General features: G+C 42.1%; 2 protein-coding genes and 1 long non-coding RNA gene across 4 annotated transcripts in view; all 3 read right to left on the bottom strand.

Moving 5' to 3' along the window:
- Positions 1–9,841, bottom strand: part of CAAP1 (caspase activity and apoptosis inhibitor 1) — a 61,918-nt gene extending 52,077 nt beyond the window's left edge. The window contains exons 1-4 of one of the 2 annotated variants that reach the window (XM_019517037.1): positions 9,668–9,841; positions 7,574–7,774; positions 5,366–5,450; positions 3,087–3,162 (exon numbers count right to left, since the gene is read on the bottom strand). In XM_019517037.1, coding sequence (XP_019372582.1) covers positions 3,087–3,162; positions 5,366–5,450; positions 7,574–7,774; positions 9,668–9,799 — 494 coding nt within the window. In that variant the 5' untranslated portion in view covers positions 9,800–9,841. Of the gene's footprint in view, positions 1–3,086; positions 3,163–5,365; positions 5,451–7,573; positions 7,775–8,127; positions 8,211–9,667 lie in introns of those variants that run through there. The other variant, XM_019517038.1, reaches the window with a different exon arrangement.
- Positions 9,842–16,987: 7,146 nt separating this feature from the next.
- The window catches only part of PLAA (phospholipase A2 activating protein), a 20,257-nt gene continuing 9,748 nt past the window's right edge, over positions 16,988–27,496 (bottom strand). The window contains exons 10-14 of the mRNA XM_019517034.1: positions 26,376–26,444; positions 25,929–26,000; positions 24,170–24,271; positions 21,336–21,500; positions 16,988–17,750 (exon numbers count right to left, since the gene is read on the bottom strand). Of these exons, the coding sequence (XP_019372579.1) occupies positions 17,185–17,750; positions 21,336–21,500; positions 24,170–24,271; positions 25,929–26,000; positions 26,376–26,444 (974 nt within the window). The 3' untranslated portion in view covers positions 16,988–17,184. The remainder of the gene's footprint in view (positions 17,751–21,335; positions 21,501–24,169; positions 24,272–25,928; positions 26,001–26,375; positions 26,445–27,496) is intronic.
- On the bottom strand, positions 18,251–19,610 carry LOC109297339. The gene is made up of 3 exons (XR_002097290.1): positions 19,507–19,610; positions 19,089–19,092; positions 18,251–18,261 (listed from the first exon to the last, which is right to left on the bottom strand). It is a non-coding gene; the product is annotated as an uncharacterized LOC109297339 (long non-coding RNA).

Raw genomic sequence — 27,496 nt, 5'->3', positions numbered from 1 at the left:
CCCTGTGGGGGGTTTTTTTTTTTTTTTTTTTTTACCCCAGGAGGTCAAAAAAACCCATGTGGAAGAAAAGCAGGGCAGCATATGTGGCAGGAGCACACGCCACCCAAAACCAGAACCTGGCCGGCCAGAGCCATGCTTTGGCTGTTGGCCAGGCTCCCAACTGCAGGAGTGCCATGGCTGCAGCTTCCTAGGGCCCCAGGTAAGGCTGCGGGGGCCAGCATAGTTGCTGCCCCACAGCTGCCCCTATCCCACCTATGATAACTTGCTGCATGTCTGAGTATGTGTGGCACTAGCATTCCCCAGAGACAAGTAGTAGCAGCACAAGGTGTGCCACTAGTACTTGTTCTCGGGGAGCCGAACACCTGCACTCATCTGGACATGGCAAACTACTTCCTTTCATCCAGGCAGAACTGGTTCAGCCTACAGTCTTGAGGTAGAAAGTTAGTTCACGTACTTTACTATTTGCTTATGGAACATTTGAATCAAACTCTAAAACAAACAGGTCATAGGTTCACCCCAGATACTAAATCCATAGCACTTTTCCCAGGTGTAGAAACTTTCCTCATTATCTTGGCTAACATATTCTTTGCCAGGCTATTACCTTCACCATGCTAGAAGCAGCCATCTTTCAGTAGTGGAATAGGACTGTCCACTGACTTCCATTAAAGCAGAAGGTATTCAATGCACACCATAAGGAGTATTTAGCACCGCAAAGAATCAGATCAATAGTTTGTAAAGGGCTACAAAGATCATTTTTGATGAAAGGCTCTATTTTTCTCATTTTACCTTTATAAATGAATGTCCAGATAGGTGTTATTAACTGCAAGTGAAGAAAATATCTGCCATAACCATAGTTTTTGGCAATGATCTCTATGGAGCCCTGAACCACAAGATGTCTAAGGGAATAGAAGTTCAATGCAAGGTTACACCTTTTATTAAAAAAAATTAAAAAGTCAACAAAACCTACAGTATGAAAGACTGGACGAATCCAAACAAAAAAGATCCATACATTAAACCACAAATTTGTCCTAGAATTGTGCGCGATAAACAGAAGGAGAGTCAAAATCAGAAATCGAATAGACCAAAACTGGTATGGCAAATATTAGATCTGATTGTTGTCCAGAGTACTGACAACAAACTGATGGAAATTAAAATACGACCACAGGATGCATGGCTTAAAAACAGCTAATTTCTGCTATCATTTCTGTAAACCCCATTGTCTCCTGCAACCCCTAGATCTACTTTGATGCTGTTCGGTCTTCACCATCCAAATTTATAATCATCATCCAATGTATATCTTTTCCTTTTTTTCTCTTTTTGCCTTCTATTTATTAAGAATGAGGTTTAGCTACCTGAGACTGCATCTTCCCCCACTATACCATAAGCACTCGACTAAAGAAGCTTAAAAGATAAATCTTAACTAGCCAAACACAGGTATAAAAGTTTGCTAGAAGTCAGAATGGCTAATCAGAACATGACCTGGGACTGTGTTTCTTTAGCAGTTAGCCTGCAAGTAAGAACATCAAAGAGAAAAAAAATGTAGTTCTTATCTTTGCTACTTTTCTTTTTCCCCTCGGGTACATTTTTTTTTATTTGTATAACAGGTAATAGGATCTGTCTCTTAACGGCAACTGTGATTACTCCACAGCATCTAAATTTCTCTCCCCCCCACAAAAAGAACAAATAGCATAATATAATATTTAAAATCTGTCAAACAGGGCTTTTCCTGAACTTGTACCTGAAGGGAAACAGAACAAAGCATATTATTAAAATGAAAGCCTTACTTAATGCTTTACCACTTTCCTTCTTTTTATGTACCTTTAATAAATGCTCTTTTTTTTTTGTTAAGTGGTGATTGTTACACCTTGGGAATAAGCAGGTAGAGTCTGTCTTTTCTTCTTAAAGCCTCAAACTTTATTTAGCTGTTTTAGAATTATACATTGATAGGAACATACTATCATATTTGACATGCTGAGCCCATTTATTCTATCACATTGCACAAAAAAGCATGCTACCATCTTGAAACTAAACTTCAACAGTTTTACAAAGAACATCATAAAGTTTCTGGGAAAATGAAGAAAGATCTCTATTCTCATATGTTCTTATTTCTCTGTGATCCTGCAACTGAATTGCTGCAGGTAAACCTGTGATCTCATCTATACCACACATGAAGGAAAGTCTGAGTATCTATACAAAGTCCCTTGTAAGGTATCCAAATAGACAGAGCCATCCCGGGGGTGGGGGGGCAGCAAACAGTGCAAGTGCCCCGGGCCCCACAGAGTGATGATACTGTGCTACCGCTGGCTTCACGTCCGACTGCTCAGCTCCCCCCTCCCACCCTGCCAGATCTGCCACTGGCTTCCTCACATCCGAGGGTAGGGCCCCGCACAGGCTGATTTGCCCTGGGTCCTGCACCCTGCTCAGATCATCTCTGCACATACAGAGTTTCATAAAGGGTTTCATAATCAACTTCCATTTATGTAGAATTTTTCTATAAGATAATCACCATCTGGTTCAATGCATGTTGTTTTAAAGTATTCCTTGAGACTAAAACTTTCCTTTTATTAAATGAACAGAGCAATACTGTGTTTCTCACAGGACTGGGAATTACGAACAGGGAATTATTTAGTGAAAAGGAAAGAGACCATCAGGCTGTTTGATGCTTAGAACAATACAACTTAATCTTCAATGTAGATAAACATTTTGAGCAATGGTTCCACAATGTGCTGGACTAACAGACCACTGTCAATCCTCAATTTCTTATGGAGCATCATGCACCCTTATCAACAAACTTTTAATTGCAGAAGGGAAGTGGATGCAATCCGCAAATTAACAGTAAGCTCCTCAGCTTGACTTTGCAGACCTTTAGCATTCTATGGAACACAAACTGGGACCACCGTGTTATGGTCCAACTCTACAAATGCTTGCTATTAATAGGAGTCATATTGTTTTCAACTGGATTAGTTGAAAAAGGATTTGGGGCATATCAGGCCCCCTAGCACTACTGCGAACTGCTTGCATACGTGATCAAAGGAAAACAAAAATCTCTTTCAAACTTTTAGGTAGTTTTAAGGCTTTTTACTCACTGACTGAGTGATTCAACTCCAGTCTTGTCTGCTTCATCTGCATCTTCATCAGTATCAGAGTCAGTCCCATTCTCACCTTGATACATGAAATTTCAGTGCATGAGATACACAGCCAGATATCACCTTCCTAGCTGATATTGTCTGTAACAGTTAATACTATTCAGCCAATAGCATAGCTTCTCCAGCTAAAGAAGCAGTAATTTGAGGCAGCTGCTGCCTACCAACTCAAACAAGTCTGTACTCTTCCTCTGTTATCTTTGCATTACATAAAAACATAGAGAGTAGTGATTCCAAGTTCGATACTGTACTCAAAGAGTTTAGTGCAAGGACTGACAGATCAATACAAGCACCATTTAAGCTCCATACAATTAACCTACATAAGAGGACTACATCAGTTCAGGAGAATTTTCCAGCTGGAGCTCAACACAGCACTGGAATGCTGGCAATAAAATGGACTGACAGAAGGAACTGGAGGAATGTGCTGGGAAGGAAACAGTAGGTCTGACCTAGCAAGTATCTGTGAGTCCACAGGCCTACAGGGTGGAAGCTTCCAAGTAGGGAGTACAAAGGCAGCTACAGACAGCATGCCAAATACCAAAATATGGCGGGTTGAAACCATGTAGCCTGTTCTACATCACCAATTAAAACTTAATTACTAATTAATAACATTCAGATTTGCTTCAGGTATTTGTACAGGAAAATATGGCACCCTATTTCACAGTTTCATAGTTTCTAGGGTCGGAAGGGACCCGAGTAGATCATCTAGTCCGACCCCCTGCCATGGCAGGAAAGATTACTGGGGTCAAATGACCCCAGCAAGGTGTTCATCTAACCTCCTCTTAAAGACGAAGCAAAGGCTGCTTTAGTTGTTTACAATAGGTTTGTCCACCTCAAGCATCCAGGGCCACAAGCCCCCCACATACTGTAAGGTATGCAAGCCGTGCTGCATGGGTGCTTCTACTGCAATGCACCAGTGCCTCACCACCATGCTGTCTGCACCCCCCTGAAGCACAATACATTGTACTATGCTACATGAGCCCCGCCCCACCACACACACATTGGGTGCCCAGATCCCCCTGAATGCCTCAGAAGCAGGCTCCTTCAACCTTATGGGCTTGGCTGCACTTCCCCACCCTACCCCACTCCCAAGGGTGAGAACAGGCAGTGGAGGATGTAGGTAGAACCCCAAGATCCCAGCAGCAGCAGCAATAGAAACAATGAGGAGAACAGCACCCGAATGGAGAGCAGATTAACCCCCTGAGGGCCACATGTGCCCCGTGGGCTGCAAGTTGGACAGTCCTGGCATACAACATAACAAGGAAGAAAAAAGTCTCCATATTGCTGCTGCATATCATGACACTACCCAAGCAAAAAATAAAAGCAACACAAACGGGCTACACAGGAGGTAGTCTGCTACTTTTTAAAAGTGGTAACAGACTATTCCTTTTTATACCAAGTGGTGATCCAGGTAGAGTGGTTTACTGTTCAATCGACCCAAAACAAAATGTTTCAATTCAAGAGCACTGTTTCAGTTTCCATGAGGGAAAAGCTTTAGATGAAATGTGGAAATTTTCCACAAAAAGCAAATATTTATCATAAAAAACCTGTTTTGGTGAAAACCCAATTTTCTGTCAAAAGTAGTTGATGAAAATGTTGATGACTCCTAAATCTAGCATGTAGAGAACCTTGAATAACATTTTTATGTCCGTAAGTAAAAAGTAGCTGTAGGTACACTTAAATTTGGTATGCAGAACCATGTTGTGCAGCCCACAGTGCTCCCCAGGGGTCCAGAAGTTTGCCAGGGGGGTGAGGTGGCAGCATTAACTGCTACTTCCCCACTGCCAATTTTCTGGATCCAGAGGGAGCCTCATGGGCCAGATAATGTGGCCTTCTTTACAGGAACAGGCCAGCAGGTGGCTGGATTCAGGTGTGCGGGTTCAGACAGCATGCTGGATTGCACCCATGGCTCAACCCTACAACTGGCATGTGATCACCATTTGGCCCATGAGGCCAGAAGGCTGGGCACTACTGATATGAAACCTATGAACTTTCCATTATTTTATTGCATATATTTGTATTTAAATATATAGAAAATATTTGTTTAACCAAACAATGCAACATCTTACTGTACAGGGAGTTTATTTTTTAAGGGCTTTCAGAAGATTTATTTGCATCTTCCACTATAAGATTATTTTGAAAGACAGGTTACTCTAACGGGAAACGATGACAACAGTGAACACAATAGTGTAGGATAATAAAGAATAAAAGCTAGTTCTTACCCTCAAGAATCTTCAGCAATTTTTTCTCAGATAAAAGCTCTAACTGTTCCAGACAAAGTCTTTTGATTTCTTCCATTGAACAATTCTAAGAAAATGATGCAAGACAAACAAAACATATGTGCATTCTCAAAATTTCAGATGAAGAGCATTACATACAAGTCACAACCAATTTTCCATTTCTGCCAAAACATTTAAAGCAACATTCAGCTCAAATTGCAAGGTAAGGTGTTGCACTCATCACATAACTTTAATGGAAAAAAAGATACTGGGCCTAAAGAGGGGGCAGGTAAGTTTTCCCACAGCTGGGTATTTAATAATAAAAAACAAAACAAAACCAACAAACCCCAAACAAACCAGAAAACTAACAAAATATCAAGATATAATTTTGGAAAACTATACCAAAAAGTGTCTACTATTTGACATTCCTATACTTCTCCTGGTGTTTGTGACATGCGGCATTAGTTGGAAGCAAGAGCTGATAAGCCAATTATAACCCACACTTACTTTATGCGTTCTGTCTTGTTAGAAGATGGATCAAATAGGATTCTAAGGCTGCCCACAGGACTTTGAGAAAACAGAATTAAGCCTTTTAATGCTAGAAGCTCCTGCTTATAGCGCCAGAGGTCCTAATCCAATCTCTACTGTCAGTAACCACCGAGTGTCATTGTGTTTATAAAAGCAAGACAAGATGTCAGAAATACGTCAGGTGGTCAGAAAAAGATAAAGACAAAGATATAGTTAACGTTCTTCATGGAGCATTTAAACACATACTATGAAATTGGATGGATTTTCTACTTCCATTTCACTTCCCTTCACACTGCATTCTGGCTACCTTATCTCCTGACAAGAACTGGACAGAATATTACAAAGAGTCTTCTTTCTCCCCTCCCCATCTCTTTTGCTTGCATACTGTCAGAATTCCCCTACCATGTTCTCTCTCAGTTTTTTTTTTTTTACTGTATATTAATTATTGCGACCAACAAGAGCCCTGCAGCTTAGGATGGGGAAGGGATATGATTTTGTTTGAGGGTTTGTTTTATTTTTGGATTCATTTTTCTTTTCAGCATACCAAATTAATCTTTGCTCAGTGTTTTAGACTGGAAAACTGGTCCACTGTCCTCCTTAGAAGTTAAAAATAGAAGTAATTTTGGAAGAAGCAAAGAGAACAAGTCTCAGCAAGGAAAAATAAAAGAGATGGATGGGATGGCAACCTACTGAGTAAGAATTCACAAACAAAACGTCCATTTTGGTCATATTAGAAGATTCCTACTCCCAGAATAACAATTTTGTTTTCAGACAAAAAATGATGGAAACAAACCATTCATCACCAACTACATCACAAAACTGACATTTCAATTGTAGGCTTTTCATCAGCAGAGGCTGTTAGTCTTACAAAATTGTATGGTATTTGTGTTTTTTTATTTTTATAAGCCTGAAAGGATGTTCCAAAATCATTTTCAGAACTTAAACAGCAGATGTCCCCACCATTCAGCCCACAGATTGTTCTAATAATAAATTAAACAAACACAAACAGTTTAAGCAGTTGTGGTATAATAAAGCTATGCCCTATAATTTCACTGTTTTCCCCTTCTATTTGACAAGCATTTCATTCCAAATTAGAGAGAGAGACAATTTTAATGAAGCGTTTTTAAATATAAAAATCAAGTCACACTCTCTCAATGATCTTGATGTTAAGAAACAAAGGAACTTAGTCTTCACCACAACAAGGAAATGCTGCTATCTCAATTATCTGAGTGCTGAGTAAAGCATAAGTACTTGGATGCATAAATAGCTAGAAAGTATAGCAACAGCTTAGTACAGTGATAGTATGCAACAATTTAAGACGAAGTAAACACCATTTCCAACTGGAATTTTAAGAAAAATTGCATATGATCAACAAACCGAACTATTCTTCATAGTCAATACACCTATACTTGTTAAAATATTCCCACAGAACATTTACTGACAAATGGTATGACCATGCACCTCATCTTTGTGAAGCCTCTGACCAAGTTCAAAGAGGCTTATGCAAGAGAAATGCATCAGCACTACAATATTATTGAATTCACAAGTTAATGTAGCCTTTGTTCAAGAAATACAAAGGATGCTTTAATTTGTATGGTAGCAGTTTAGTGAACCAACAGACACCAGAAAGTTTTTCGTCCCTGCTTGTCCTGAATATGTTAGAACATGAGTATATTTCAATACCTTTAATATATCAGGCAGCATCTTCTGCAATTTCTTTTCCCCTATGACACAGAAGCACTGTTGAAGCATTTCTTTTTTGTCTGCAATGTAGAAACTAACTGGTTTGAGTGCCACAGTGAGATCTAGGCCACCTTCTTCTATATCACTGGGCTCTTCACCTGCTTCCTCTTTTTCTGCCAGGGGCACAGTGCATTTTCTCTCCTAAAATTAAAAGATTACAAAATATGGAAACTGCCTTTAATGAGCCAATCAAGAGAAAGAAAGATTTTATTACTTTACTTGCCTTGCCACCATTGCTCCCTACAATAAAACTTTTAAAAGAATATTACAAATGAATTTCTCTTATACTGGAATAATAAACTTTAGAGTGTTGTTTTACACATTAAGAAAACTGCATCAATAAGTGAAACAGATGCTCTCTAAAGGTGCAGAACAAACTCTAACAACCCTGTCAAGGAGACCTCCCAATTTAACTAATTTAGCAGTCTTGCAGACCATGAAGCAAAGAGTACTTCTCACCATAAATTGAAACATGTACTGGCAAAAAAGTTTACCCATTTGTCTGCATCTGTACACTGAATTAAACTGAAATTAGTGATGATACTGGGATGTTGCCCGCCAAGAAATGCACTTCACCACTATTTTTGGTGTAGGGGATACTCCACTTACTTGTGGATCAGATAAGCCTATCATTTCGTTAACTGCATAATACAGGATCCATCTACACGTGATGCTATGTTACCGTAGCAATGCACTGCAGTGACATACCTTTGCAGGTGACTATATATGACTAGCAGCTATGTTGCTGTAGCAACATGCACCCTCTTTATAGCCTACTGCTACAGCGACGTAGCAGCTAGAAATAACCATGCACAGCCAGCACAGTGCAGTACAGGTTGTTACTGAGCCATCATTTTGAAGTCTAAAATGACAAATGACAGCGCGGTAACAATGGCACTGCACAGTGATGTGTAGATATGCCCACAGTGTAGCAGTAGGCAAAAATTGGGGCTGGCGGTGTAACGAATTCTAGGCATCTGTGTACCAGTTAAGATCATAAACTGCACTGCTGAAGCACAGATGGACTCACTGGCTCCTCTATTTTCTAACTTGACTGCACTCCATTTAATTGTATAATTGGTGAACCTGATTAAGAACTATCAATGTCAAGGCTTCCAAAGCAATAAATGGGGGGCAATTTCAAAAACACTTTGAAAGGTAAAAGGTGCTCCCAGAAACAAGACCAAGAGCCTGAAGCTACAAAAGCCTTGACACAGGGCATTCCTGTAGTTAACAAATGCCTAAACTAAGTTCGGGCACTCTGGTTAAGTTCTTAGCTTTTTGAAACTCAAGGTAACACGCTATCCATAGCGCACTGCACAGAATCACCCACTGACACAACTATTTTGCTATAAAGTAGCAGTCTGCACCTAACAGTTTTGGGGCCTGGCTCCCTTGGAAAGACTGGATTAAATGACCCACAACACCACAGGTTGCATTGTGACCAGAAAAACTATGGGCAGCACAGGAACTTTGCACCCAAAATACCTTGGTTTCATGTAGCACAAGGCTAGCCCTGTTGCCACGACAGTTCAGGAATGATGTGTGAGGTGAGTATTTCTCAGGGCAACCACTGGCATAGGACCAACCCCACGGGTTGGGGTGGTGGTGGGGACTGAGGAAGTTGCACCCATCCTGCATTTGAAAGCAAACTCTGCCCCAATGCTGCAACCAGTCCAATAAAAGAGAAACACCCTCAGAAACCCACCCCGTTGTGCTGTCCTCACAGCCAAATGCCCAGTGCTGCCTTTGCCTAAATCCAAGACAGCCAGAACTGAAGACGGCCCCTCTGCCCTGTCCCCAGTAATTCAAGCCCACGCATGGGAAACTCACTTGTCACCGTTTCCCAAGTGTGGGCGCCCGTTGTTGCAGCGCCACGAGCAGGCTCACAGGGGACGGGCACGAGGACAGGGAGGGACCCCAGGAGGGGAGCCCAAGCCCCGTTCAAGGCAGGGCTACCCCCAGCCAGACCCCCCGCCACATCCTCCCCGCAGCACGGGCCACGCTGGGAGCGGAGGACGGGACCCCCGTTACCTCGGGGAGGCCGCGGCCGGCCTCGGTGCTGCGCCGCTTCCTGTCGCCGCCCCCCGCTGCAACGGCGGCTTCCGGGCAGCAGGAGCGAGAGCGGCGCCGCTTCTTCTCTCTGGAGGACCGGCGGCCCGGCATAGCGCCTCGGCGCCAGCGCGCCGCCGGGAGATGGCGTCACCGCCACCAGCTCCAGCCAGTCAGGGGCCCGTGGGAGGCTCGGAGCAAGACCACGTCCGGGACCCTTCGGCGAGGACACTTCCGGGAGCTTGGGGCAAGATCACGTCCGGAAGTGCTCTATCTCGCAGCCCCCTCGCTATCCCCACTCAGGATGAGGGCGCCCCCTACAGGCCGCCAGGGCGCTGCAGCGGCTTGCAGGCCCTTTAAAGGGCCCTGTAGATGCTGAAAGAAAAAGCCTGGCTAGTACCCAGCTAGGCGGGAGTTATTCCACTTTTCCAAACACCCGCTTTGTAGAGCGGGAGAGTCGTTTGGGCCCTGCATTTGTTGCTTTGCAGGTGTGACGCGTCTCTGTTTATTGCACGATTCACCAGTGAATGGCGTAGTAGATGTAACATGTCGCAGGGGCCTGAGGAACAGATCTGGAGGGTTCAGGAAGCCACAGGGCTCCTGGGCCTCTGCTGCTTCCAAGAAACGCTGCCCCTTTCCCCCAGCCCCCTTCCCCCCGGCATCTCTATTCCTTGCTGAGGGCCCACTGCCTCCCTGTGCGGCTTTGCTCTTTCTTTCTGGAGCTGAAAGTGTGATCGATGAAAGCGTAGGCAGCTCTGAAGCAACTGCGCTATAACAGTGTTTCTTAACCTGTAGGGCACAACCCAAAAGTGGGTCACAAGAATATATGAAAGGATCACAAACAAACTTTAAAAATGGATTCTCCTTTAAAGGAGGCAAATGAGGGAAATGTGGCTTTTCCCTTGCAGGCTGGCAGAGCTCTAAGAGCGCACACCCACCCCTGACCCAGAGACTGAGGGGCTGGGAGCTGGATGGGGGGGGGCAGCAGGTCAGGAGTGAGGGGCACTGGCTCAGGACTGGCTACTGTGATTTACAAATGGGTCCTGGTACAAAAAAGGTTGAGAACCACTGTTCTACAAGGTGCAGCTCTGCCCTGCCTACTGTCAAATGCTAAGTGCAGTTAAGATCCTGCAGTCCCACGATGCAGAGCTGCCCTCCAGCTGCAGAAAGGAGGTTGCTGTGAGATGTGGTGGAAACACCATAAAGAGCAAAGAAAAAGAACTGAGTGAGTTGATTAAGTGAAAACTGGAACAGAGCTCAAATGTAAGCACTTGACTTCCCTTGGCAAGCCAGGATGTCTAGGCATGTGCATAGGTAAGGCAGAGAAAAAAAAGCCAAAAGAAACAGCCCTCCCAATAACTACATGCACATCAATTTTGCAAATAAATTCACTTATTTAAAACCTGTAACTTTCTGTGACCCATTAGCAGACCCTCAACTCACATGAAATAAACAGTTACCTGGATTTGCAATGACTGAGTGCCAGAGAGAAAGCTCCCAGCCCTGGGCAGCATGTAGTTCAGGCCCTTGGCTGCAGGCTTGCTAGCAGCATGCTGAGTTTGAGCTTCTTTGCCTGAGTGCCTTGGCATGGGATTGAGACCCAGACCCTGCATCTGGGGCCTAATTACAAACTATAAAGTTGGAATGCCTGTACTGCGGAATGAAAGAAAAGCAAGTATGTGGGCAGGGTTGAGGCCTGGCTTAGTCCATTGAAAGGCTGCTTGCCCAAGAAGGGGTGCTGGCAGGAGGGAACTGCAAAGCTATGGTGCTGATGCCCTGGCAGATTTGCCTATCTCCCAAGTGTATTCAAGACGCTTGACAAGTAAAACTGTATTACCCTCCCTGCCCATGGGGTTGTTTATTATTACGGCATCACTGATTAAGGAGTCCTATGGATGAGGCTGTTAGCCTCAGACCCTGTGTAGTGGCCAACTGGCAGGCTTGCTAGCTTTCTGGGTTTGAGGTCCTACAGCCTAGTCAAAAGCCTGGAGCTGAGTCAAGAGTTTAAGAGCCTAGTCTAGCTCAGCCATGTTCCCTTCCCCATGAGAAGGGGGGAGTGGTGGTGGTGGTGTTAGTGTTGAAACAGCCTCAGGATTTATTCTCACATCACCCTGGCCATATTTCAGTCTGTTTGGCTGAAATTCTGTTTATTTACTTTTACAAGCTTATCTTTGCAACCAGAAAGGTTGGAAACACGTTTCCTCTAAATATAAGCCCAAGACCTATAGAAAGCAAATATTTAATATCACCAGAAGGAGTCTAAATTCACAGCAAATCTGAAAATTTGAAACTTTCAGAATTCTAACAGCCCTGCCAATCATCCTCTTACAGAATATTTTCTTTTTTAAACCTTTAATGGGTAGCCAAGTCCTTGTAAAATTAATGGGAAACCTTCACTATTTATTCTTATCAGATTTTGAGTTTGGTTACTTTTTCTATATCTAGTTATCACAGTGTACAGCACTATACAAGATGAGGGTGCACTGCTTGAAGAAATCACTGCTGTGATTTGATATGACATTGATAAGGAGGACTCGACAGGGTCCAATTGATTTACATTTTAAATGTATTTATAGGGAAGCACTATGCATCAGATATCACAAAGCATTCTAATGATCCTTATAACAGGTTGTGTTTACAAGTAATGACCTATAAGGTGTGCATTATTTTATGCAGAAGTGCATAAACAGAATAGCACAGTTCCATTCTGAAGGGAGTCCCTGCAAAATTATACTGTAGGATTGTTTCAAATTGTTGGCTAACATTGTATTTTCTGTAACCTAGTTGCGTTCCCCTCCTCACCCCATCCCTCTTATGTTAGTCCCTCGCTTGGGCAATCTGTATTTCCCTACTGGCTTTGTCATCTTTTTGGATTCACAGTCCTAAACAGCTACTAATAAAATTCATTCTTTCTTCCAACATGAACAACATCACTGGTTTATTCCATGTCTGCTTGTGACTGCGCTCTCGATGAGAATGAGTTGTCTATTAACAAACTCTCACATAAAGCCATTTCATCTGTAGATCTAAAATTATGCTACAAAATGAAGATAGGCTTATTCCTATTATATACAGGGAGAATGAGACCAGTGTTAAAGTAACTGACTCAAGAGCACAGATCAAGTCAATAGCAAAGCTGGAATAGAAATGGGGCTTCCTTATTCATCTTGTATCCTATTTGCTTAACCATGAAATAGACAGGCTTCCTATCTCCTGTCTTCCTACGCAGGAGCTAGGAACCTCCTGACCCTAGCTACTATGAAACTATGAGTCATGGTTTAGAGTTGAGTATTTTAACATCATAATTAACACACAGCTTTAATAGGACAAAAGTGACATGTTCTTTCTTGCTAGACTCCTTTTCTTCTAAGATCAGAAACACAGCAGGCTTGCTAATGAAAGATGTAGCTGGGGGCCCCAACCCTGTTACTGGGACAGAAGTTACACATAAACTGGTTTAAACCAGTAACAGAACAGCTGTTCAGTGCACATAAACCAGTTTCAAAATGGCTGAAATTAGTTTAAGTTAAACCTGGTTGAATGTATTATCAGACATAACTGATTTGGGTCAAACTGGTTTATGAAACTTCTGTCCTAGACCCCTTCCTGGTTCAAGTTCAATCACAGTCCCCCAGTATGCTTTCTAGCCCTGGGCTGGGCTGTGCTCCAGCAGAGCAGGGTTGACGGGGCTCCTGGCAAACCCCAGCTGGGGTCTGGGGCCAGCGATAGGGGTTAAACTTCCCTTCCCCCAAGTACAGAGCTGCCCTGCCCTGCAAAATCTTATTGCTGACTGCCACTCTGGACTACAAGTCCCAGAGCCACCTGGAAGCAGGAAGAGGAAGTGATGAGTAGGGATCCTGGTTTTCTCCAATTTAAAAAATCCCCAATGTTTAGTTAAAAAAAGTAACCCCAAATCCACATTTTTCCATGATTAAAATGGAACATCACTATAGATATAGATATAGATATATAGTGATGTTTCATTTAAATAACAGAAAATGTGGATTGGGGTTACTTTTTTTAACTGAAAATTGGGGTTTTTAAATCAGAGAAAACTAGGATAGCTGGTGATGAGCAACCCCATAGTTGTGCTGCTGTGATGGTCTGCAAATCCCAGAGACCTCGGGCGCAACAGGACAAGGAAGTGCTATAGAGCCCTGCTCTAGCACCCCCTTAGCCGCTGGCCTGAGCCACTGCAGGCATGTGGCTGCATTTCCTGAATCAAAGGTAAACGTGTGTTTAGTTGCTTCTCAATTTAATATTTGCAACTTAGACTAACCTGCAAAGACTGAATCAATTAAGCCTCAGGCTTTTTGACTGTCTGTACTTAGCCTAAGAGTGAGGGAGCAGCATTATAGGGCTGCAGTCTGTCACAGGCAACTGAGCTAGTGCCAGCTGCAAGAAAGTAAGCAGCCCAGAGGACAGGAATAGCAGCTACAAAACTGCAAGTAATGACTCGGGAGCAAAACTATGCTGCTAAGAGCTTCAGCAAAATAGTAAAGTTGAGACTGCAGAGCAGCTACATAAGCTGCAGTGGAGGCCAGTAAGCTTATTAGTGGGCAGAGGGGAAAGAAACCTTTGTTCCTGGTTCTGAAAATCAGGGATCAAGTGATTAGAAGGGTTGGATCCTAAGGGAATATAAACCCAGCTCCTGAGCCAAAGGGAGAGGAGCATCCAGAAGTGAGACTGCTAGAGGGTAATTGATCCATAGGCAAAAGGTACCATGGAGAACTGGAAGGAGGTGCACTTTGTGGTGCAGTCTCAGACTGGGGTTGAAGTTTGGTTGTTTGTTAAGTGTTTACGTTGACTATTTTATATCTGTGAGGCTTGGGGGTAGCCCTGTAAAGCCACAGTAGGTGCTGGTGAGGTACTGGGTGTTTTACTGGCCATAGGGCCTGGGGTCAGACTACTGGATAGGGAGTAAGGAGGGAAAGCCTACGAGGGACTGATGGAGACCAGCCATGGGAGGGAGAGTGGAGTGTGGAGTGCAAAGCACCCCACGCTTCAGAGGTGTAGATTTAGAGATTCAGTGAGACAAAGCCAGATCTGGAGCAGAGAGAGTGAGTGCCACGCAGGGCATTAGCTGTGGCTAGAGTAGAGATACACTACTCAGATCAAAAAGCTGGCAGATCAGACAAGACTCCCCCACCTCCATGATAAGTGGTGTGGAATGAGGTACCAAAGCCTCTTCCTGCTCTCTGAGGGCAGCCTCCCTCATTCATATCAATAGTCCAACAAGGTGTAGCAGGTGCGCTCATGAGGGTTCTCTGAGATTTGGCAAGAGCAAATGGGGCAGGATTAGTTTGGCTGCCAGGGGATGCTATGGCTTGACTCCAAGACAGGTCTTGTCACAAAGAATGGACTGCAGCGGACTGTGAGAGGCCCTAAATTACTGTCAACAGGTAAGGCCTCTTTAAGTACCTGGATAGACTCCCCTAATAGTCTTGTATTATTCCTTGGCATCTTGACAAGCTCCAACCAGAGATACTAAAACAAGACAAGTGCTTTTGGAGACATCATCTTGCTTTATTCAGCAATCAGTATATAGATTATTAAGTTTGTGCTGATGTGCTGAAGCTTTCTTGTGCATCTGTTCTGTATGTTGAAAGTTGGCAATTCCATTTTTAATTTTTTCAGCGTTTTAAAAGTAATTTAAAACAGTAGCCGCATAAGTGGCCAGATTTAATTTTGGATGGACCTGATCCGGTCACACGCTGGTACATCTGATGCATAGGTCCGTGTTATCTGGCTCTTGGGGCTCGCTACAGATCTGGAAATTTGGCAGTAAGGGAATGTTTATTAATGCTGCCACAGCTCCAAACCTGTGAGGAGCCCTGTGGGCTGGATGACACCTCTACAGCCCAAGGGTTGAGCACTCGGATTTAAAACTTGAGGCCTAATCACCAGGAACACTTAAAACAGTATTTGCAAGAGGCTAGTACTGAATGTGATGACATTTTAAGACAAAAGATCCTAAAAAATAAGCAGCTCAGCTCTAACCTCTGCATTGACCCATGCAGGTTAGAGCAGAGAGAGGCATAGATACAAAGAATGGGCTCCCTTCCTTCCTGTCCTCCTGACGACCATGGAGAAAATGCACTTGTCAGCAGGTGAGAAAGCTGGAAACAAAACGAGGTGCTGGACACTGAGCAGGCTGTTTCAGTTTACTTGAGATTTTAGCTGTTTGATTAAAAAAGCAAACTCAAAGCTTATTTGGCTCTCTGATGGCAATGCGATTTGTTCCATTACAGCCTCTGACAAATTTCTAGGCACAAACTGTCTCTATTATCATTTCTGGACCATCCCAGCTACATCACTCTCACTACCATTATATCCCTTCACAAAAATGGGAACCCCAGGCCCAGTATTAATTCCTTCCCTGCCCCCAAATTACCCTAGGGGCTTAAGTGTACCCTTTTTCATAACTCTAACCAGAGTCATTCTGGTTTTACTGATAATCTTTCCAATAACTAGTATAGTGAAGCAAGAGGACACCTAGACTTTGTATAGGATGCTAACAGGGCTCAACCATGGGGAAGATGGAGGGGGGCTGTTAAATACTACTAAAACAGATCTGGGCATATAATAATTTGCCATTTTAGACTGCACTCTTCTACTGAATTTAGTACACTTTATTTTGAATGATCCCAGAAAGAATTAGCACAGATGATTAAGGTCTACATTTATAAACTTATTAGTCAATAGGGCTATTCCTCTATTGCTAATTAAGTCTAGTGCAATTCTTTACACAGCTATGGCTACAGACTGTGCCAACGTGATAAGACAGACCAACTATTTTTAGGTGATCACCAAATCAAGCATAGTGAATAAACTTAAAAGGCCCTTAAATTCCTTCCCTTTTCCTAAAGGGTCTCACCCGCCCACAGGCTGCTATGGCTTCTAAGTGCATACAGCAATACCATACAGCTATTTAAGAAAGTGAAGATAACCACAATTACAAGTTCAGGTAGGCACAATGTCCTCACCAAAGCTAATTTCACGATTATGGCCAAATTCTAATCAGCTAAGGGAATCATGGAATCTTTAACAGTCAGATTTGGAGACGGTCTTAGCTTTCTGTTGACTGGTAAACAGCACTAGGAAGCAGATGCAAAGCCACTCAGCTTTGTGTGTTTTCAGGAATGTCACAGAAGAAAATTCAACACCACTTGGATCTGGGGTGGGCAATTATTTCGGGTGGAGAACCGCTTACTGAGTTTTGTTAAGCCAAATTTCACTGTTTTATATTTTGAGAGACCAAACTGGATCACTGCTTAAGACAGAATGACATTGTAACAAGTCTCATCTTTCACACAGTAAAAACCACCAGTGCAAAACTTTATTTAGTCTGTTGTACTCATGACAAATTAGATCATCAAGTTTATTTTTCATCCACAGTATTTTCTTGGATATACTCAGTCACATAAAATATGAAAAAGCATCATCTTTCTGCATATTCTTAGACTTCCAAATACCCTAAAAAAACAACCCAAAAAATGCTACAGCAGATTAAGGACAAACCTACAGCATTCATTTACTTTAGCTGGTTCTGATACAGAGGCATATTTTTTTATTTGAGAGTCAACTCCTAGAGACTTGGCTAATTGCACAGCATTTGTATCATCACTGATTAGTGTCCCAAGAGCCACAAGAAGTCTAAAAATGGCTTCAAGATCTTGAACAACCTCCATGATTGTGCTGATTACTGACAAGCACTGAGCTTTGCCTTCAATGTTATTGATTTTATGTAAACAAACAGCATAGTTCAACGTCAACGTGGCCAGTGCAACATGAATGTTCTTATTGCCACATAATTTCAGTTCTATTGCTTGTGACATTATTGTGTCCCTCTGTGACATCATCAGCTTCTGGCCTGCCTGGCTGACAAAACAATTGCAAAGAGTTCTAAGTGCCAGCAACTGATTTGCTTGCTTTCCTTTAGGATTCAGAAACTTTAGAAGGTGGCTGCTGAATTGTATACTATCCTTTTCACTGCAGAAATTTTCATGCACCCGGGGATGCCTTATAGATAATCGAAGAATGTCTAATGCTGGAAAGACAACATCTAAGAAACAAGAAAAACATGTTTTAGTATTATACTGGCATTCCATTCTATACGAGTCTTCTAGAACTTTCCTCAGTTGTATAGATTTGTACTCCTGCTTTCAAGGATGTATTAAAAAACAGATGGTACAAAGCAAGGGTAGCCAACCTGTGGCACTGGTAGCAACTATGTGCACCCCTTATGGTAGGGGCCAGGTAGCAGAGCAGAGCAGAGCAGGGAAGAAGAAAACTAGCAGGGCAAGGGGATTGGAGTAGTGCTCCTGGAGGGCACAGGGCTTAATTTGTGGCATACCTCCCAAAAAGAGGTTGACCCCCGCTGATATAGAAAACAAAAGAGATTCACGATAATGAAAATTTGGGGAAACAGGTTTATTTCAAACTTGTGGAAATCCCTATGAAAAAAGGGATTTCACACAACCCCTCTACCAAAACCCGCCGTTTTTCTTTTCCTTTTTTTATTTTAAAATGCATTCCCTCCCCTTCCCCATCCATTTCTGACTTTTTCTCTCCCTCTCTATTCCCTATAGATAAGTATAAGTGAGCTAAGACATAGGATAAGCTTCAGCATTTTATTTTGGTAGCAAGTTGTTTTTGTTTTTTCTCGTTTTCAAGTAAGTGCTCTGTTATGGATACCCACTGTTTTATATTATATAATTATTATGTTTATATTGATTTTTACTCTTTTATATTACTGTTTTACTGATGCTATATGATTTAGGCCTACATATGTAAGTTAGCATAAGTCATGTCAAGTTTCCATTTTGTGTCCCCTGTCTGGGCATATCCTATTGTAACACTGTTGTAACTGTGTGACTCATGACCCTCCTCCCATGTAAACTGGTTCCTGAGTGAATGGGTGATTGATATACAATGGCAGTAGGTCTAAAAATAACTCCCTCTGAATGACTGAACCATCAAATCCAGGACCCGACCATCACCCTGCACTGACCCTCCCTGGCTCAAGATTTGGAAGACAAAGACTACTGCAGAAATCAGCCAACCCACCATTACCGATACCTGAAATTGAATGTCCTCACCCAGAGTGCACATACACAGTACACCAGGGGCTGACCCTTGGCTAGGCATGCCCCCCTGTCACTAGGGTCATAGGAGGTCTGCCCCTATAAAAGGAGGCAGTGAAGACAGACCCAGCGGGACATCCTTGCCATCTGGACCAGCACCATGCCACCACCTAGCCACCCAGAGGCCCTGCCAGCAACCCGCCTCTGGACTATACTTTCCTGGAGAAGACCCCGACTGGCCATCAAGGATCAGCCCAGGATAGGTAGCTATCATCCATCTTCCTTCCCCAAGCAAAGGACCTGGACTCTGTCCCTACACACCTTGACTTCAATCCCTCCACCAAGCCCTTTTCTTTCCTGCTACCGTTGTGTGGGTGTGTATGTGAGTGTGTGTGTAGGAACCAATAACTTTGTGGCGCTGTGTAGTGTGTTGTTTGTTTAATAAACCTGTTACTTTGAAACCCTGAGTTGGGTTTTTGTCTTATTGACCTCCCCACCCTCTGCCCCAACTCCCCTAGCTTTCTGCCTCTTTGTTCCCAGCCCCTATCTCCCACCTTTTTGCCTCTCTCTTTCCTAGCTGTCTCCTCCTTGCTACGGGGCTTTTCCCCTTGCTTCTACCTCAGTACCAGTGAGCTCAAGTAACCCTGGGGCCACTTGACCTTAAATAACCCCAAGCCTCAGTTCCTCAGCCCAGCTTCTCTCTAGTCTACCAGTTCTAATCCCGATCCTGGCAACTTTCGCTCTCTCACCATAACCTTCCCCCCAAGTATTCCAAGTACGCTAAGCACACACATACACACTGTACCATCCAAGTCAGGAACTCACCTGTGTATATGTATGGGTGGGTGGTATGTGTGTGACCTGGTGAATATACATATATGTCATTGTGTGCGTGATATATGAATTAGTGATCCATGTATGTGTACTGGGTGTGCAGGTGTTGGCAACTGATTTTGTCTAATTTTTGGTGTGTGTAGTGTGTATGTGCTTGAATTGGCATGTGCATGTGCCTAGGCTGGTAATTTTGTATGCGTGTGTGCGCCTGAATTGTGGGGAGGGGTGCGTGTGTGTACGCATGTGCGCACCTAATTGGTTTGTGTGTTTGTATATGTGCAATTATGTCACACCTTCCCATCTAACATCACAATTTTGAGATCCTGAGAGTTGGCCTGGCCCTACAGGACAACACCCCAAGTCTTGGAAAATTTCAGGCATTTGCCAGAAACTCATGTTGCTTTGTATGTTGACTTCAGAAAGCATCAGAGACTCCAATGACATCTTGCCTTAAGAATTCAGATTAACAAAGTGATGAAGGCAAAAGTGGAACATGGAATATTGCTGATTCACAGGGTACGGCATGAAGCATCTCTAAACAGCAAGTGGCTGAAGGATCACTTTCCCCTTCCATTCTGAATCTAGCACCTTTTGGCAGCTAGAAGCAATTCTTTCCACAGGACAAAGTTCAATCTATTCTCAGCTGCCTTCAACAGTAATTATTTTATCCAATCTTAAGAAGAGTTAAGGAACAGCATCAATCTGAAACCTAGTCCACTGAAAAAACTTAAGTTATAAAACAATTCAAGCATTATACCCATCCCTAGCTTTTCTACCAGCTTTTATGGTTCTGTGTTATTTTCCTTTGGTATTTTACAAGACAGACTTACGTGAACAAGGGAAACGAACAATTTTCTACACACAAATATCTGTCCAATGCACAAGTTTAAAAACAAACTAAATTCAGTTCCTTAAAATTTTAGTACACAGACAGTGCGCACCCAAGTGAAAGTGCGTATTTACTTAAAACCAAGTCAAACGTGCCATTTTAAAGCTGAGTAAAATACCATCTTATATACCCCCATCCCAGCTGCTTGCAGAATATAAACTTCAGTACTTCACAATTCAAAATCTGGCTCATATAATCACTTTTAAGTGTGCTACTTTTTCAACTTATGACTAATGAGCTCCAGGGAGGCTGTATTCAGAACAGCTTGATTTAACAATGGCAAAATGACAGGCTGTTAAGCAATACAATTAGGACTCTACAGCACCATAACCCCAAATTAGTGATTTGAGAAAGACAGAGAGATAATTAGCCTGAGTATTTGGAGGAACAGACATACACAGTAGGGGTACAGCTACCGACTCAAAGATGGGATGAATGTCAATTGTCCTTTACAAATAAACCTCTTACCTCCTGCCCAAGCTAAAAAGCTTAGTTTTGTGGATGTCTGTAAGCTCAAAACCAGGATAGCTAAAAATGGTTTAAAGCAGAAGCAGAGGGAAATGCTAAAGTGTTATTTCTCATTCACTATAGATATTTCTGCCACGTTGCCTATAACATGGGTATCACCCTTACTTCTCTGGTTGAATTATACTGGTCTCATTGTTTCCTTAAAAACTGTCCCATCGGTCTGGATCTATTTGTGGTCTCTTGTCTTATATTTAAATTGCAAACTTTGAGACAGGGAATGCCTTTATTCCATGCTTGTAAAGAAGCCAGAACAATGGAATCCTGGTTCATAACTGAAGTTTCTAGGTATTGTAGTGCAAAACAGAAATCATACCTTCTGGCCAGTTAACTGCTTTCCACAAAACTTGTAGTTGTTGTGCTGTAGGTGTTTCTGCAGAGCTATTACATGTTATGGATAGTATCTTTTCTAGGAGTATCAAATCATCTTCTGTCAGCTTTTGTTCATCAGATACACTTCCATTAAGTTCCTTAAGTTTACCTGCATAACCAAAAATCAAGTATGACTTACTGCATCATATGAAATCCTTAAAGCAATCTACAGATCATCTCAAAAGTTCTAAACGTCAGCTATCGTCATAGCCTTTGAGAGATTTTTTGCACAAAAACTCATGTTCCATGATTTCTTTAATATTACACAGGAATACCTGCTTGTTAAATGCCAGGAACAACACAGCACGTGCAGAAGTAACACCCCCCCCCCTTTGGTTCACGAATTGGAAGCTACACTTCCAACTGTGGTAATTTAAGAACATTTGAGTACTTTCAAATATGCTGTAACTGCTGAAAAGGCCAACTCCTATACCGCTTTCAGAGATCACAAATTTTAGTTCCATCAAAAGGTATAAGCAGACAGTACTACTTCAACTTCTCCTTGTCTTGTCAACTTTTATGAGGACAGAAATCAATGGAAGTCCTGAAAGGACTACTTCAGGCATCGCATGAAAAACCTATACTGTTTGTAGCCAGAAGCTTCTGCTGCTAAGTTCAGGAAATTTGTGGTTGGAAAAATGTTCGCACCATGGGCTTACAAACTTTCTGGATGAGTGACATGAATGTGTCAGTTTCTAAGCTATCATTTAAACAGTCTTTACTATTGCAAATGCAACCTTCCAAATATTAAATTAAGTGTAAATGAAGGCAATAAGGTCTTAAGTCTATGAACAGCAGTATCTGATGCTATTTGCTTTGCTAAAATGTGACAGAATGAAAACTGCCTGGTCTTGTAGGTCTCACCACCCCTATTGGGAAACTGTGGGCAAGAATTTGAGAGATGCTACAGAATGAAAAGTAAGAGCAGCACTGGAGGCAAAACTAGAATTATTTACTAGAGAGCTCCCAGAAAGGAGAGCGAGCATAGGATGACAAAAGATCGCCAGCATCCGCAAGTAGTTAAGACCTTACACAGTAACAAAGAATGCTCTCTTTTTTCCAGCGTGGACTGGGGATGACACCAAGGGTTTAGGCTGATTCCTTTTAAGCACAGAGTACAGAAAGAAAGACAGCGATAAGATCTAAGAACAGCACTGTCATGGGAATCCATGTTTGTATTCTTTCTAAGTAATTGGCATAAGTAAGTACTGGGCATCACCTAAGTATACAGTATATCAACTCCTACAAGGACATAAAAAGGGTGGGACAATCGGGAAGTAGATAAAAATGAAATGCTAGAGATGTTAGCGGGAACGAGAAATTTTTGACTGCACGATCATCAAGGTAGGCAAGTATGCCTTGCTTTAAAATGTACATAGAACCTATCACAGCTTGAGGATTATTTTAAAAAAATTAGATTTATAGGATTCTCAAATGCACTAGACAATTAGATAGAAAAAAAAGAGAGAGACACAACAGAAAATAAACAAGATAGACATGACGAAGCTAAGTTGACAGTCAAAAGGCTGAATTGATTAAAACTTTGCAAATTAATCTAAACTGTGTAGATTGAAACAATAATCAAGCGAAGATACATTTGCATTTGATTCTGGAAATGCGGCCAGATGCCTGTGGTGGCTCAGGCCAGAAGCTTGGTGGGGGGTGCTAGAGCATGCCTCCCTGCTCAGCTGGAGCAAACAGCTTAGGCCCACGTTAGTGCACCCACCCTTGGAGGGGGAGGTTTGTTGGGGAGATGCAATGCTTCCCAGAATGCAGGGAGATTGTGCGTTAACTTGAAATCTGGAGGGAACCTGGGACAGAAGTTCAATAAACTTATTTAATCTAAAAATCAGTTAAGTCTGATGCTACATCCCATCCAGGTTTATCTTATATCTTAAACTGGTTTCGGCTATTTTGAAAGCAGTTTATGTGTACTGAACTTGTATTGTGTTACATATTTGAACTGGTTGCTGATCATTTATACCTGTTTAGGTGTCATTTCTGTCCCTAGCCAAAGAGGGAAGACGACAAAAGAAAACAGTGCAGACAGAAACAAACACAAAAAGTTACAAGGAAAGAGAAAAGAGAAAAAGGCATATTCACCACTAGAAGCTACTGCAGGAAACAGAAAGTGGACTAAAGGAAGGAAAGGTGCAACAAAAATAAATAAATGAATAAATCATCAAGGTACAATTAACGTTTCTGTCCATAACTGTTGTATTTCATATTTCATGCAGCATGGTCAAGTTAAATAAGTACAACGGTCCTTCTTGAACATAATTTGTGAAGCCACAGAGGACATAACTATGTAACATGCAAGGAAGACATAAGTACATGGTGTGTTTTCAAGCTCTGACAAAATGGAGAACTAACACTGCCTTCAAGCAACCTGTGGAGCTCCACTGCAGCAGGTGCAGAAAAGACTTGCATCTCTCAAAAGCATAGCCAAATGCCAAACAAGCAGGAGAAAGTATGAGAGACCTGTATTACAGGGATAAAGCAGTAGATTTTTTTTTTTTTTTTTACATAAAAGAAAGCCCTTTGTGATATCTATCCTGACCGCCTAGTTACATTTTTAAAATCTAGAATGTAGGTAACTAATCACATGGCAGAAAATGATAATAGATTTAAATATTTTAATTGTGCAAGACTAGGTCAATAAGAGTGGTAAAAACAAAGAAGTTTTTTGGAAGGACTGAGAAAGAAGAGGAGGTATAAATTCAAAGCAAATTAAATTAAAAAAAAACAAAATCAAATTCAAGACTAAATCACTCTCACCCAGTATCTGCGTTGGATTGGCCTGATCAAAAGTAACCGCCTCCTTCTTTGGAAAATAAATATTTTCAGCTTTTGCTGCACCTGAATGGTAAGCACCATTTCCTATACAAGAAGATACGTATTAGCACTTCAACAGAATACAGCTATATTTGATAACAATGAGTAACTACTAGAGCTATGTGAAACTTCAGTAATCAATTTAGTTCAGAGGAGATTTGTCCCGATTTGGGGACTGAATCTCCAAATTCTAATCAAATCGGGAGACTAATTAAAATCTCCAAACTGATTTGGAAAAGCTTCGGCTGCTTTGGAGATTCAGCCACAGGCTAAACAGGCAGCTAACACAGCTGTCTCCAGCTGGTAAATCTGTTGGGGTTGGAGGAGGGAGGGGTTGGGGCTGAGAAAAGCTACCTAGCTGGGGCAGGGAGGCATGGGATGTGGGCATGGCAGTGCTGGGAGTCGGGGCTCTGCTCTGCTGCTGCTTGCCCATCCGGGACAGAGGGTGGGCAGGATGCATGTGGAGCTCACTCCAGACAGAAGGGGGCAAGCAGCAGCAGGGCAGAGCCCCCACTCCCAGCGCTGATGTGGGTAAAACAGTGCTAGGAGTAGGGGTTATGCACTGCTGCAGCCTGCAGCAAGCCGCACCTGCATAACGTCCCCACCCCCTACCCACACTGGCTGGGAAAGCGACAGCAGGGCATAGCTCCTGTGGTTCCCCCACCAGGGCAGAGGCAGACAAAGCCGGAGGAGCTGCTGGAGAAGCCCCCGTGGCTGCCCTGCCCAACCCCAATCCCCCCACCCGGACGAGTCTCCCACTGTCCTCTGAGTCCCAATCAAATACTTCCCTATTAGCACAGGCCTAGTAACCACCCTTGGGGGGGTTTTATTATTATTATTAGGAAAGTCAGCCTCACCGGCTATTTTCTGGAAAGCCATCTTATTTCCATATGTTTATATAAATATTTATCATTGTTGTAGGTACACAGGTAGTGCCCATAACAAAACAATTATGAAAACAAAAGAGGCCTTTGTTGTTAAATAAGCAACATAGTTTTTCAAATTCTTTGTTACACAACACTGAACTGCTAACTGATATCTAGATTACAATAAAATCCTAATTACTCCGTATTTTCTGGGACTAAATATCATAGCCAAGATGGGGGTATGGACAAGCCCAAATTTTAAAACAAAGACTCAATAAAATATTTTATGCTAATGTTTCTGTAATTAAAAGTGTAGTTTATCTGAGATCTGCAGGAACTCGCAACTAAATCTAAATACTTACATTATACGGATCTGAGGCTGGAGATGGTTTTGGAAAGGCATTTTCTCCTAGCTTAGCCATATATTAATAGGTTTGTCTTTTAAGCTGTGCCAGAATTATATTTATAAAGGGTAAATATAATTAGTCAAATTCAACTTATTTCAACTGCACACACTCATTTCTCTAGCTGGAAGCACTATTAGTGGCAAGTCCATTTAACATAAGCATAAACTTCCATGCTCAAGGGACAGATTAGCACCTTTACTTTGAAATTTTCCCAAAAGATTCCCACTAGAGTACATATAGAGGACATACAATTAACTAAAAATCTTCCTCTACTTTCTCACTCAGTTCTAGGGATGTGTAAGCAGCTTTGTTGCAGTTGTTTTCAAATTTTAGATTAAATTATGCATCTCATCTCAAGTACAGTGTTAAAGGAGAAACTGAAGTTAAAGGTAAAGAGTGCTTTTCTGCTTGGCCAGATCAATCTCTTACCTGTAAATGGATCAACTCCACTTAAGGAAGCAACAGCATTTGACGCTGAACCTGGAACATAGCGGCCAGCACCTAAAAGATGCAAGAGTTTCTATGAGAGTTGATGTCAATTCCTACCACAACATGACAAGTAAAATGGTCCCTAGATTTTACAGCTATTTAACATCACACACACACACACACAACAGTTTTTATGGTTCTCAAAGTAAAATTAAATATTTTTAACTAGATACTATACCAAAATAACAATAATTGTGTAGCTTTTCCTTATACCTGTATTACTCTATGCCATATCTCATTTTTGTAGGCACAGAACTCTGAGAGTCAGAACTGTGGTTCTGAAGCAGAGAACTGAATGGAAACCTTCGATCTTTGAGCTGGCCACTGTTTGGGACTTGAGAAAAAACCTACCTTGGCATGTAACAAAAACTGTAAGTTGTACAATACCTGTAAATGGATCTGCTGCAGGGACTGCATCTGACCCAGATGAAGAACCTGGAACATAGCGGCCAGCACCTGTGAAGTAACAAGCAACAAAACAAGATCCATTTATTCTCATGTTGATCATATTTATCAAGATCCATCTATTTTGGTTACTCTTCAGAAGCAAGGGACCATTAAACATCTCTGCATACAAGATTATGCAAGTTCACTAGGCCTGATTACTTGAAGCACTCAGCTGTACCTACCTTAAAATGTCTCTTGTTTTAACCTACTTTAGACTGCTAAATCAGAAAGCAGTTTACTTTGTATTTTATGCAGTTTTCTTTTTGTAACTCACTAAATTCTGACAAGATGATAATACATTCTATTTAGGTTCTTACACTGTTCATTTACAAAGCATATTTGTATCTTTGACACTTAACTAAATAGAGATACTAACTTCTAAATAACATCTATTAAGTAGGCTTCCTTTTTACTTTCTGTTAAAATTAAAGAGTTGCAGGCATATGTTAGTTATTTTTATTTCTAATCAGCTTCATCTATTTTTCACCCATTATCATAACGCTGACATCACATCCACACACCAATCCCACCCTCGGGAATATTCCAGTCTCAAAAACAAAACCTCACCCAGCACTGCCACCCCTCTTCTCCTTCCCCCCACTCCCCAAAACAACCCCCCACAACCCTGGTTGACATTTTTGGGGTTTTTTGTTCTTTATGTACTAACGTTATTTTTTGTTTTAAAACCTGAGATTAATTAAAAAGAGGTAAAAATAGAGTTATACAGCTTTAAAAAGCTTTCCAGTTATTACTGCCTAGTAGGGCTGTTTGAAGCTTTGGTCCCCGATTTGATTTGGTGGAGATTCAGCCTGATTCAGTGGCTGCATCTCCAAATCCGAATCAAATCAAAGGACCCTTTAATCTCTCTGAATTAAAATGGAACCCTCCGAATCGATTTGGAGATTCAGCAATTTGGAGATAGAGGTATGTAGAAAAAACATTTAAAGCTGTCTCTAGGTAGCAGGTGGCTCATGAATGTTGTGATGCAGGGGCGGATGAAGCATCCCACAGAAGCATGGGGGGCTCCCCAACATGCTTGGCAGCAGACCCAGAAGTGGACC

The sequence above is a fragment of the Gavialis gangeticus genome, unplaced genomic scaffold, assembly GCF_001723915.1.
Source record: "Gavialis gangeticus isolate Ggan-Ray unplaced genomic scaffold, GavGan_comp1, whole genome shotgun sequence".
Classification (NCBI taxonomy): Eukaryota; Metazoa; Chordata; order Crocodylia; family Gavialidae; genus Gavialis; species Gavialis gangeticus.
Note: the sequence above shows the minus strand (reverse complement) of the source record. Positions and strands in the feature narration are given on the sequence as shown.